Source organism: Euprymna scolopes, chromosome 36 (assembly GCF_053919585.1).
Source record: "Euprymna scolopes isolate OS-2025 chromosome 36, ASM5391958v1, whole genome shotgun sequence".
Lineage (NCBI taxonomy): Eukaryota > Metazoa > Mollusca > Cephalopoda > Sepiida > Sepiolidae > Euprymna > Euprymna scolopes.
The window spans coordinates 56,033,599-56,047,892 of NC_136517.1; the positions used below are offsets into that span (position 1 = coordinate 56,033,599).

At 32.1% G+C, this 14,294-nt stretch overlaps 1 protein-coding gene and 1 pseudogene across 4 annotated transcripts in view; both read right to left on the reverse strand.

The window, feature by feature from the left end:
* Nucleotides 1-14,294, reverse strand: part of LOC145260506 (RNA 2',3'-cyclic phosphatase ANGEL2-like) — a 41,357-nt gene that overhangs the window by 16,352 nt on the left and 10,711 nt on the right. For 2 of the 4 annotated variants that reach the window (XM_080118626.1, XM_080118622.1), the window contains exons 2-3: nucleotides 12,286-12,420; nucleotides 1,217-2,154 (exon numbers count right to left, since the gene is read on the reverse strand). In XM_080118626.1, coding sequence (XP_079974752.1) covers nucleotides 1,217-1,886 — 670 coding nt within the window. In that variant the 5' untranslated portion in view covers nucleotides 1,887-2,154; nucleotides 12,286-12,420. The remainder of the gene's footprint in view (nucleotides 1-1,216; nucleotides 2,155-12,285; nucleotides 12,421-14,294) is intronic. The other 2 variants (XM_080118625.1, XM_080118623.1) reach the window with 1 other exon arrangement.
* LOC145260713 (5S ribosomal RNA) lies at nucleotides 13,232-13,349 on the reverse strand (annotated as a pseudogene).

The following is a 14,294-nucleotide window of genomic DNA, read 5'->3' on the forward strand; positions in this document are numbered from 1 at the left end:
AACACCATCCACTGTGACTATGCAATCCTTACAGCTACATAGCCAGAAAATGGAGCCATAGTGATATGGGACAAGAAGAAAGAAGCAACCTTAGTAGAAGTCAGTGTCCCCAATGATGCTGGGTTAAAACAGAGCTGAGAGGGGAAAAAATTTAAAAAATACCAAGGTCTTATGCATGACATGAAAAGAAACTGGAATTTTAGGAAGATTTCTATCATTCCAGTAATTATAGGAGTAACTGGACTCCTGAAAAAGAATTTCAGAAACTACCTGGCAAATATACCTAGTGAACCAAGTGCAAGATAAATTCAAACAATTGCACTCTAAGAAACGGTCAGAATCTTAAAAGGATCTCTTGGTTGGAATATATAAGGTAGCAGGTGAATGTTTGGCATCCAGTAGGATGCCCCATGCCCAGCTTGATAAGAAAATTAAAAAAAAAAAATCATTTACATAGTAGATGATGGATTAAAATGACCAACTCCTTTTCTTACATCATGAGCATTTAAAACCTGAAAATAATACTGAAACTTTTACGTTGCTGATAAAAATAAATGAAAATTAGAAAATAATTTCTGGATTGAATAAAACATTCAAGTATTAAAGTTTCTTTGTGTTAGATCAGTGCAAAAGTTTTTGCAGATTTAAAATTTCATCTTGAAAATGAAATACTGTTTTCGAAAATCTACATTCATAACAATGATGACCTTTGCTCTATAACTTGATTTCATATCAATGAACTTATAAATGGCTATCTTCATGGTTTTGTAATTCTCAAAAATGTGATAATCTGAGGGAGCTATATCAGAAGAATATGCAGGATGGGGCAAGTTTTACCAACCAAATTCTCCTAAGAAATCTTTGGTCAGTAATGCTGTGAGGAAATGAGTATTATCATGATGGAAGATGGCTCCATTTCTGTTGACTAAACGTCATTTTTAGGTCAGCATGAATGAGAATATTTTTTTTTTTAAATATGAATAACGCTTTAATAATCTGAAAGAAAAAACTTATAAATTAATCATTGGGGATATGTTTAAGTAATAAAAATATGCATAAAATAAATTACAATGATTTTAAAATGCCGTTTATACAAACTGGCAAAAACTTTTGCATCAACCTGATAGAAAACATGAATTTTAGAACATGTCCCTGTTGTATCAAAGAATCCCAAAAATGCATGCACGTTTTCTTGAAATTTTTTTTTTATACATACTTTTCCGTGAAGTAGAAGTTTCTTTGGAAGTAGAAATCTCCTCGGAAGTAAGATCTATGATTGAAACTGGTTCTTCGATACAAGAATATTTACGTTTCTCTTTCTGTTGTGTTGGAAGTTCAGGACTAGTTGGTTCTTGGAAGCAGTTGGCTCTGTAACCTTCAAAGCATTCTTGGAATGGTTTCATCTTCCGTGTGTAAGTTGGGGATATGGAAAAGCCGGCACAGTTTTTACTCGTTGTTGGGGGCGTTTGGGGACAAGTTGGAAGCGCAGCAGAAGGACCCCTTTCATTGCCCCGTTTTAAAAGCTCTAGGAGGTCAACAGAAGTTTGAGAATGGTGCTTTCCCTTAGAGGGATACCAATTTTGATTTTGGGAAAAGCCGGCATAGTTTTCACTTGTCGTTGGAGGTATTTGAGAAAGAGTTGGACGTGTAACTGAAGGCCCCTTTTCATCACCTCGTTCTAACAGCTCTAGGATATCAAGAGAAGTCTGTGAATGATGCTTTCCCTCAGCGGGATACCAATTTTGATTTTGAGTCTCACCAAGTTTGGAACTAAAACTTCCTGCATTCTGATGATCAGAATGTTTATGTACTTTGTATCTTGCCATGTATTCTGCGAGGGGACCTTTATCTGCAACCGTTTTGGTCATGCTAATATCATCGTTCATTGAGTTTCCTTTTGATTGCAGAAGAGTTGTGAGGTCAATATGGCCTTCCTCAGTATCTTCTTTCACTTCTAAAATTTCAACACCATTTTTTACTTTAGAAGCCGCCGCGTCATTTTCAAAAGGATTTTGGTTCTGGTTAGCGAGGCTAGTCGTAGTTACATTATCGACGGATGTGAATTTACTGTGCCAGGTTGAAGTTACTTCCTCTCTTGAAGGACGGTCATTATTTCCTACATCAGAACGCGGGTTAGATAAACTCGTCGGCAAACTGAAAAATATAAATTTATTTTCTTTATGACACTAAACATATCGGCAATGAAATACAAATCTGCATAGTGTGGTTTATTTGCATTATTCAAACTACCGTTCTCATCTTGGATGTTATTTTATTTATCCCCTCTTTAGGAAGTGAAAGGGTTTGATGAAAATGTTTCTGTGGAATAAACTGGATTTGAACTTGGCAAACCTAGTCACTAACCACTTAGCCACAATTACACCCTCATCTTGGATGTTATTTTCACATTTCGTCCAATGTACCCTCAACTTTCTTCAGATGCATCATGTTGAACTCTGGAATCTGGATAATATTTAATTCATGGGGGTAGCTTGCTCTCATTCCATCAGCCATGACCAGACAGAAGTCTTAAGTAATTTATACGTGTATTCTTAATATCACCTGAACTGAGGATTAAACCTTCAACCATCAGAAGACTTATTTAGAACTGATTATTAGATAGTACTTATATCTATTATGCCATAGATCTTTGGGGACAATAAGGTCGGAGGTTACATCAGCCAACAGAACAGTAATCCAAATAATCATTAAGTGTATACATGAATATGCAATTATGAAAAGAAATCCAATTTTTATTAATTATTCTTATCTAAAATGTTTTAAAACACAAATCTGTATTCGTGTTTCTGAATTTTAGATATTTTAGATTATTTGTATTATTTGGACTAATGTTCTCATCTTGAGTGTTTATTCACACAATGTTTTCGGTCGATGTAACCTCTGACCTTCTTGTTAAACTTGTGAGTCTTTATTTAATCTGTGGGGATATGTGGCACAGTGGATAAAATACTTGGTAAAAATTCTGTTGTAAATTACAATCTTCTGGAGGTTGAAGGTTCAATCCTTAGTGCAAGTAACAAAAAAATATATATATGACTGCGAATTAATTAGGACTTCTACTCCGTGATGGCTGACTGATACTACCACAGTGGATTAAATGAAGGGTTCCATTTGAAATTACACGAATATTCCCAAGTTTGACAGAAAGATTCTCGAGTTTGACAAAATACACCTAAAAAAGGTTGGAGATTACATTAACTGAATCATGAAAGTAATACTCAAGATGAGAAATGTAGTCCAAAAAATTCAAAATAATACAGAAAATCTGCATAGCATTTAAAAAACAACAACAAAAAAAAAAACAATCTTTTCAAAGTTGCACATTTAAAGCAAAAAAACAAAACCCTTTAATTTGTTGGGTGTAGCAACACAAATAAATACATAATACTTGACTTCAACCATTAAATTTATATTACTTAGACTACTGTTCATATCTTGGATATTATTTTATGTTTCGGTCAATGTAACCTCTGACCTTCTTCGGGCGTATCTCGCCGACTTCTCGAATTTGTATGGAATTCCGATGGGGTTAACTTGCTCTCATTTTGTCAGATAAAACTGGAAACAAGTCTTATGTGATTTGTAAATGTATTCTTAGTATTGACTATACAGACTACATATCTTAAACAAGTATAGGTTTAAGGCTCTTATATTTCTTACATGAATTGTTCACAAGTTCTAGTTTTCTGGAGATTGAAAGTTCAATCCTTTGTATGAGCAACAATTATGAATTACTTCACCAGTGATGGTCGATGGAACTAGAAAAAGTTGGGTTTGGTACGTTTTGGCATCGCTGTTTCGACTTGGTCAATCCAGCATGTGGCAAATTCAGGGGGGGGGGGGGAGTCGGAAGACAATGATTCGGCATCAAATTAGTGCTTTGTCAGTATAGTCAAAGTTTTTTTTTTTTTTTTTTTTAAATTAATTCAGTAAACAAAGACATTTTTTTCTTTGAATAAAATCGAAATAAAAATCATTAAAAAGAGAAAAATTTAATTTGATTTAAAAAAAAAAAAGGACTTAAAAATAACTGTTTATTTAAAACAACACAAAAACAAATAACACTCAGTCGTCAACAATGAGATTATATTTTCATATTGTTTTCCTTAATTAAAAAAAAAACTTTAAAATACTTTAAAGTTTTTTATCCTTAAAAAAATTAATTATGAAATAATTAACCAGAAAAAGTTTTTCAAAACATTAAAAACTTAGAACGGTATTTATTTAAAACACAACACAAAAACAGACAACAACATTCAGTCATCAACAAGATTATATTTTCCATATTGTTTTTCTTAATTAAAAAAAAGAACTTAAAAATAACCGTGTTTATTTAAAACACAACACAAAATACTCAGTTGTCAACGAAATTATATTTTCATATGTTTTTTCTTAATTTCAAAAAAAGAACTAAATATATTTTTGGAGTTTTTTAAATTATAAAATCTTTTTAAAAATGTGACTAGTATGGTTGATGCTGAATCGTCCCCCACCCCCGCCAAATTGGCTGAGCCAAAACATCCCATTCTACAAAAAGTTACCCACATGGGTTAAATAAAGGGTTCTATTCAAAGCTTTGTACAGATTCCCAGAGTTCGACAAGATGCCTCTAAAAAGCTCAGACTACACCAACTAAAATATTGTGAGAATAACATTCAAGATGAGAATAGTAGTCTGAATAATATAAATTATTGATCCTCGTCTCCGAAATTGCAAAACAGGTTACAATATATATATATATATATATATATACACACATACATACATACACACGCACACACATAAGTTTATAAGTATATATATATATATATATATATATATATATATATATACATACACACACACACAAGTTTATAAATATATATATATATATATACATATATATATAAAAAGTTTATAAGTATATATACATATAAGCTTATAAGTATATATATATATATGTGTATATATATGTATATAAGTTCATATACATATATCGTCAAAGAATGAGAGTTCATATAGAAACATTTTAATTTGAATAAAATAAAATACACATCAAATGCGCTTGAAAGCCAAATGACAACGTAATATTAGGAAAATAAACAAATATTTTACTTGTTTGAAATTTATCACAAATATCAGAGGTATCCTCCATCTTCAGTGCGTTGTTTCTTTTTTTCTTCTTTTCTTCTTCCTTGCCATGTTGTAAATTTGGAGAAAGAAGTCTGTAAAGAGCCGTGCGTTGTTTCTAGTGGTTGTATTTTGAAATGTTTGAACTGTGCGTAGGCAACGTGAGAATAACGTTTCTATATGAACTCTCATTCTTTGACGTTATTCTCACGTTGCCTACGCACAGTTCAAACATTTCAAAATACAACCGCTAGAAACAACGCACGGCTCTTTACAAACAGACTTCTTTCTCCAAATTTACAACATGGCAAGGAAGAAGAAGAAAAAAAAAACAGCACACTGAAGATGGAGGATACCTCTGAAATATATTTTTGATAAATTCAAACAAGTAAAATATTTGTTTATTTTCCTAATATTACGTTGCATTTGGCTTTCAAGCACACTTGATGCGTATTTTATTTACAAAATATTATTTATAGGTAGTCCATAAATTTTGCTGGTAAATTGATAACTAAAGTTTGTATGAAAATTTATAAGAGATAAAGATTAAAAAGTATATTATTCCAAGATGAAGTCAAGCTCAATGAAAAAAGTATATATACGTATATATATATGGTGTGTTTGTGTGCAGAGAAGGCAGCTCAGAAAAACAACTTTTTTCCCCTAAACAACTTTAATCAGTTTCAACTAAGAAAGCCAAAATTAAGAGAATGATATTGAGTGTGCATATGTGTGTTGACGGGAGGGAGATAGAAAATTATTTTTTCATGTAACAAAAAGTTATCTAACTTTCTTACCCTCTCATGAATTATTGAAAGTCTTTGTATTCATAGTAAAATTTACAGTTTTAGTTTTCAGAGAGAACTGTCAAGAGAAGAAAAAGGATAGGCAAGATAAAATGGGAAGAAAAATAGAAAATAAAAATAAAAATAAAGTGAGGGGGGGGCAGAGAGAAAGAAAAATAAAATGCAACCAAATAGTAAGGCTATAATTTAGCAAAAATCAGATTTAGGCAGATAGCAGTTCTTGTTCAGAATTCCTGATATAAAAAAAAACAAAAATAAAGAAAAAATGTGCCCATGACGAAATGAAAATATCATATTCCAAAAATTAAGTAAATTGATCAAGTAGTTTTATTTTATAAAAATTATTTTTAAGCGATTAATGTGAATTTGTAGGTATTACAACATAAATCTAGTAAGTATGAATTATTGTTGAGTTATCTCCCTTTGTTTCTTGAGATACTTTTCAAAATGGCAGGCGAGACAATAACTTCTCAGACACTAATAAAATTTGATTTTCTTGAAAAATAAAGCTACTTAATTTATATGACTTTTGGATCAGGATATTTTTGTTTCATCACGTGTACATACTTGGTTTGGGATGATTAATCGGAATCCGAAAAATCAGAACTCTTGGGAGTATCGGAATCAAAATTTTTTTGCCTATTTCCCTATGGCAAAAATGATTCTTTTAATTGGCTTTTTTATTTGATTTTGTTTACAACAAAATCTTCTTCTGTCAATAATAATGATAAATAATGAAAATTTATTGATTTTAAACTACCAGTAAAATTAAAACCGATTGATTATCCCTAACAATTGTATTTTTACGTTTGAGAAAGTATCTGCACATTTAACATGTGCTTCTATGCTAATCGTGAAAAATAACTTTATTGTTAAATATTTAGAAATTTATAAAGAATCGGAACTGGTAAAATATTGGAATCGTCCCATCACTAGTACATACATTATAAAATTTTTTTAATTTTTATTTTTTAATATAAGTGGAATTCTGGATACAAATCCAGATAACTCACATCGACGAGAGGCTGTAGCAATTTAAGAATAAATTCGTCTTTTGTGAAAAAAAAAAAAAAAAGCAGAGAATTCATATCCCTGATGTACACAGGTGAAATCGATATTGTACACAGACAAACAATCAACAACAATGAATATGGAAAAAAAACATCACTGCAGAAGGCTGGATGCAACATCATCCACAAACACGGCATTAACATTCACATTAAGAGGTAAAAAATACATAACAGTCTGAAGAAAAACACTGTAAATAACGATACTGACTTGCTTTTGAAAATAAATTAGGGTTACTTAAAAGTACTTCATCAACATCAGTTTAACATCCGTTTTACGTGTTGGCAGGTGTTGGACAGCTTTTAAGAAATCGACTTCCAAATTTATCTCTGGTCCTTTGGAAGCAATTTCCTGTGCTTGCTTTATAAGTACTTTAAAAGAATGTGCTCTGATCAACTCATAGCAATTGTGCCCCCCCTCCCCGACATATACACTCCTGTATAACCGGACAAGCAGCATAATATAACCCTTTTTAATGCTGAGGTCCCTAGATGCCAGAAAACCTACCATAATGTTTTCTTCCCTTGGACTGCTAGATTTTGGAAGTACTTCCTTGACTGTACTAAACCGCAAAACTTTAGACATCTCGCTATTCAACTCTCCATAATCTCTTGTAGACATGACCCCAAATAGTAGCCCCTTACATTCGAAGGCATGAAAACGAATAAACAAGTCATACATGCTTGCATGTGTTGGACAGCTTTCAGAAAATTTACTTCTTTTATCTCTGGCTAGTTTTCTTACAAAAGTGTTTTTCCTTGAGGAAAAATTTTTATCAGCTGATTGCTCTTCCTAACACAGTGACGTGAGGGACATGAACATTTATCAAGATACCATCTCTAGGTGATTGCCCATGCAAGGCTATAGAATGTAGAGAAAATATAACTGGAAAGTATGATTTAGGTTAGGTTGTTTTGGTTTACGGCATATCAACCCTTTTCGGGGTATTTAATGCCAAATCCAGTTATTTTGGAAATAGTATTCATGTTGCATCCAGTTATTTTGTGGAAGGTTTTTATTCTTCATGCTCTTTGTATCTTCAATCGCTAGTTTGTAGCGTTTGGTTTGATTGTTTTATAGTGGATTTTATCGTCTATGTTCCCTGCCCTGCAGAACATGAGTTTTGCAATGGGATAGGGAAAAGTGTTACAGTATTAATGTTGTGTACATTTCAAGTTAGAAACCAGTCAGGAAGTGAAGGAGATAAAAAGAGAAAGGGGAAGAAGAAAAAGGGAGAAAAGGTGTGTTTTTGTTTTTGGGTTTGCTGAACATGATTAAGTTTGCAAAAAGGAAGTAGAAAAACAAAAAGCATCAATGTTAGGTCTCAGGAAGTCAATATCTTCAGACAAACTGATCTGGTAGCACTAAAGTATGATTTAGATTTTATCCTAAAATGTGGTAAACAAGCAATGATCTTGTAATTGCAAAGTCACAAGATTATCATTTGGTTAGGTGAGAATGACTAGCACAGGTGCACTTTACTTAACCAGAAGTATTTTTTTGCTTTCATTTTCAGAAGAGTTATACTAGAGAAAACAGGAGACAATTCTAAATTTAATCATTTTAAAACTTATTTTATTAAAGAATTTATCTTTTTCAAAAAAAAAAAAAAAATCAAATCATAATTTAACTTTTTCAAATAAAGTTATTTTTAAAAAATCAGCTGCAAATATTTCAAAATGTTCTGATTTGATTATTGCCTTTTTTACATCTAACTTTATTTTCTTAAAAAAAGTTATAAAAAATACATTCTATCCACTTAATATTCTAACCATAATGTTATATTTTATTTGTTCATTTAAAAAATCATTTATTTTAAAATTAATTATTAATATTACATTTTTATTAGTGAATTTACAAAATAATTTGAAATATTGTTGATCATATAGTAATTTTTTTAATCTATATATTAATACGATAGCAAGTGTGTTATTTTCTGTGTCACACTTACATCTGGGTCGTTTAATTGTTATGTACTTCCATTTCTTGCAATAAATAATTTTACCAAGAATTCTTCATAAGTTTTGGTTTTGATCTCGATTATAGCTGATGGCACTTAAATCATCTATTTTTTTATAAATAATTTATCAAGAATTCTTCATAAGTTTTGGTTTCGGTTATGGCTGAAGTAACTCAAGTTATATATGTATATATATACTTTTTTTCTTTTTTTTTTTCATAAGTTTTTATTTCGGTTTCGATTCAAGCTAATGCACCCAAGTCATATAGATATATTTTTTTTTATTTTTTAAATCGCAGCTTTATAATATATAAAAACCGATAGAACATTAACTCTATAATAATATATACAAAATCTGCAAGAGTTAAAATATCATAATTCAAGCGTACTTTACGACCGGGCTTTGCCAGGCGTTTGTGCTAGCTTAGATAAATACTTTTACAGTTTTAACAAATAAGCTACAATCCACGTTAAAAAACGACACTGGTGTCTAAGTCTGTCCCGTGGGGAGGCATTGTAAATAGGTACAATAATATCAGTGTCTCCATTTGCACTGAACATCTACAGAATGCCAACATCAATATATTACATATGAATGAGACCCCTGTAGAATTTCCACAGGTCCTGCTAGTTATAAATGCATTCAATTCAATATTTCGGTATGTCATGCTTTCTGTTGTGTCATTTTGTTTTTATTGAACTTGTTTTTGAATTATAAAATTTTAGTTTGAAAAAACATTAAATTTTGGATTATCTCCCCCCCCCCCTCAAATATAACTCTTCCAAAAAGAAAACAAAAAATAGTTTCAGTTAACTAAAATGCACTTGTGTTGAATCACTCACTTTGTCAATTTTGAATAAAGCATATAACTCAATATTCAAATTTGTCTGATTTGGGACATTTTTTTTTTTTTTTTTTCTTACACAATTCCATATGAATGCATGTTTGTGTGCAACAAAAGCTTAAAAAATAATAAAAGACTAAAAAAAAAAAAAAAAAAAAATGATTAATTAATGAAAACACTGTTCTCTTCTGGGATTGTGGCAATTTCTTTGAATTAGGTACACAAATGAACCATAATACTAGACTTTTGCCTTGGTGTTCAGCTGAGCTCCAATCTTTTATTCACCCCTGTAAAACATTTACAACAAAAATGGTCTATCTACAACCACTGCTAATAATTTTCCTTTCTTCCTCTCTGTGCCTAAAACCAAAGGAAACGTCCATGAGCAAAGTTTCTCTCCTAAAACTACCTATCTCTGGAACAAAATACTGCAGGGCTATTTCCCAGCTGACTACAACATTGTTGTTTTCAAATCCAATGTGAACATATTTTTGTTGGGCTGTCCTCTAAAATAATCATATTCTGCCAAACTTCCACCATCATTACCAATCATCACGGTGTTGTTTCATTGTCGATCTCATTAACTCTTATCCTTGAGTGGCCTTTGAGCCTTGATAAGTGATAACTCTAAGTAAAAAAGAAAAATACTTTACTTCTAGCCATAAATGACTTTCTAATTAATAGTTTAAATGGGTTCTTCTCCAGAATTTCTCTTAAATTAAAAAGCAAAAAGAAAAATCCATACATGTGACCAAATGGAAATGTCATAATCCAAAAATCACTTAAATTGATCAAGTTGTTTGTTTTTAACTAAGAAAATCAAATTTTATGAGGAAGTGAGGACAGAATGTCTCTCTCTGCCATCTTGAATAAATAAACTTCCAAGATTTCAAACTTCCAAGATTTTTTTTGTTTCTTTTAAGCCTTGTTATGGCTACGATTTACTATTAATCATTTAAAATCATAAAAATGTGGTTTTCTATATTAAAAGAAAACTACTTGATAAATTTATGTAATTTTTGGAATATGATCTTTTCAATCCATGATGGATACATATATCACAAAGATTCTTCTGTATTTTTGTTTTTATTATAAGGGAAATTCTGGACAACCACTTTTAAATATTTCAAAATTATTTCAGAATTTTGCATATTCAAAAGATCTAATGAAGATATCTAGGAAGATATTGTTTCTCTGATAAATTGATTGGCTAAAATATTTGATCCCCTTTCTAAAATTTATATTTTTCAGAATTAGACTCACTTTCCCTTTTTCTGCATTTTTTTTTTAACTCGAGAGTCACCACTTATCAAGGCCAGAAGGCCATTCAAGTATAAGGGTTAATGAATGTAAGATAATAGTATAGTAATCGTTAATTGTATAAATTGGGTATAATTTGATTATTTATGGAGACGGCTGAACAAGAACTTGTTTACATTCAATTTGAAGGCTACTAAGTTGTAGTCAACTGGGAAGCAGGCCAACAGAACAGTATTCTGCAGGTGGGAAGTTCTGAGAAAGAAGTTTGTTCATGCAATCTGCATTTAGATTCAGGCACAGATACAGAGTAGGGAAAATGGTTGTAGCTAGTTGTTTGGGGTTTTTTTTTGTGAAAGATTGGCAAAGAGTGAGGACCATAGAGTGTAGTTCAGTCAAGCACTTACCATGAAAATAATGATAGCGCAGAGACAGGCTTGCAATGTCTCTTCTGTGAGAAAGAGATTGCACGGAAGAGAAAAGCGCATCACCTACTAGGTTTTGAAGTTGATTTTGAACTCTATCAAGACTGCTGAGCAGCTCCTGTCCAGATGATGCAACAGTATTCCATTTTAGAGCGTACCTGGCTCTTATCCAAACAGTGAGATATCTTCTGGAGCATTTAATGTCACTTTTACCTTGTTCAACAGACATCTGTTTTTCTCACAATCCAGTCCGTAGATTTTATTAAAAAAAAAGTAGATTTGAGCCAAAAAGCAGATAACAGTTCTTGTCCAGAATTCCTCCAATATTAAAAAACAAAAATAAAGAAAAACTGTATGATATATGTACCCACAGCATAACAAAAATATCATATTCCAAAAATCATATAAATTAATCAAGTAGAGTTTTATTTTTATTAAGAAAATCATTTTTAAATAATTAATGGGAATTCATAGGCATTAAATGATTTGTCATGGATATGTACATCTTACAGATTTTTCTTTACTTTTGTTTTTCAAATATAGGCAGATATCTGGATGAGAACTGATATTTTTTCTCTTCGATAAAATGATGGCTAAGAATATATTTATAATTTTGATTTTTCAGACTTAGTTTTTCTCTCCCTTCCTCTTCATTTAATGTCACTTTTTTCTTGTCGAGCAGACAAACATTTTTTTTTTTTTTGATACTTCGCAAGCTCACAATTTAGTCCTCTTTGACTGGTGGATCAACCATTTCTAAATTCTACTCTGTACGGTCTCGTCCAATCACTTACTTCCAAGTTTTCCTTGGCTGGCCAACCTTCCTGCGGTTCAAGACATCAATGCTTCCGCAACGGCTTATCCAGAAGGACGAGTGCTCCACATGACTGTACCAGTGTATCCAATTTCGATAAAAGTCTATATTGCAGCTGCAAAAGAGCAGATGTGCAATAATATAGTGCAACATGCACAAACAAACGTGTGCTGAAAAAACAAACAAGTTTTTCTTTAATTTTTATTTTAGAAAAACGTGCACACATACACTTAATCAACCAAAACCACTAAGTTTAAGTATTAGTTGGTGTATTGCCACCCTGGATTTAGGGTTAGTGGTTCGGTTAACAAAAAGCACCAGTTGTATAGATTCCACATCCAGTATGGCAACAGCATTTAGTACATTTATCAAAATTTCTTTTGATTACAAAAAGTATTTAAGAAGGCTCAAAAAAATTATGTTCCCTCTGGTTGAATATTTCTGTTAGCATATATGATGAATGAACATATACGCCACTGTCTATCCAAAGAAGGAATTGATGTCTGGGAGGATGGTAACAGGGCAAATTCCATGTTAAATCATCCAGGGCTTGAAACATGTGCTCAGATTTTATTGTAACTTGCAACACAGATGGACATTATAAAAACTAAGAAATGTTGAAATTTAGAGCATGTAATTTAGAGCAGGTGTCGATCTAGAGAATTTTCTGTTTTGCATAAATCACCCGAGATGTCACCCGGGCGATATTTTAATTACATTTTCTTGAATATTTTCATTTCTGAACATCATGATGATGCTTCCATTCAGTCTCGAAAGACAAAGAATACACTCTATCGGGGCAGCTGTAATTGTGAGGCAAGGGTTGCGCAATCTCCAACCATACCTCTCTTGAATCGGCACTGCTTGAGTCCAGTGGTAAGGAGAAGTCCAGGACGACTGGAAACAATGCCAAGAAAAGCGGAGAGCACATACAGCACCTGAAAGTCCCAAATGGTCACCCATCTAGTACTGGCCAGGCTCATCATTGCTTAACTTTGGTGATCTGAGGGGAACCGGTGTGTCAAACATGATTATGCCGTATACACGGAACATGATGTGATCCTGAAAATTCACTAGGATAGGTTCTTTGACCAAAGGAATCCATAAATAGCATCAGATTTGCCCAGAAATGAAGTCTTCTATGTAATTTTATCAGATTTTGAAATTTTTCACATGTGCCCCAATATGTGGGGAAAAAAATGATATAGTCAATATGGTACCAGGTTTTTTCTTTTGAAAATTCATATTTGAGGATATGGGTTCCAAAACTCTAAATTTCTGGATGATTTGATATGGAATGACCCTATAGTATCCCCTTATTCCTAAATAAAAAAGGAAATATTTCAGAGGGTGTTCTCATGACAGAACAGATACTACACCAACTTCTTCCAAACAGAGAGACGATGTCTGGGAGTATAGTCTCAACAACAAATGGGTTAGATACTACACTACACCCTCCTGCAACATAAACAGGAGGTAATGCATGGGAAAATATCTGGACAACAGAACATAAATTACATTCCTCCTCCAAAGGAGGGGGTAATGCCCGAGAGGATAGTCTCATGACAACAGAATAAATACTACACTATACTTTCCAACCCAAAAAGGAGATAATGCTTGGAAAGATATCTTGACAACAAAATACATATTATACTATCCCCCTCCCTCAAATGACAAGGTAATGCATGGGAGAATGGTTTTATGACAACAGAACAGATACTACACTATCCTCTCTTTCTCAAATTGAGTATTGAATAATAGTAATAGTATATCTTTGGCTTCACGCAAATACCAAATCTCTATAAGTAATAGATTTGCTTGTTTTTTTGTTCATTAAGAGAAACATTCCTTTCATTACATAAATATCTGGTAAAATGAACCTGAACACTATTTATCAGAACAAAATGGAGTACTGTTGCCATCACTAGGAAGGAGCTAAGAGTACACTTTCCTGCCTTGACGGTTGTAAATATATAGTAATAATAATAA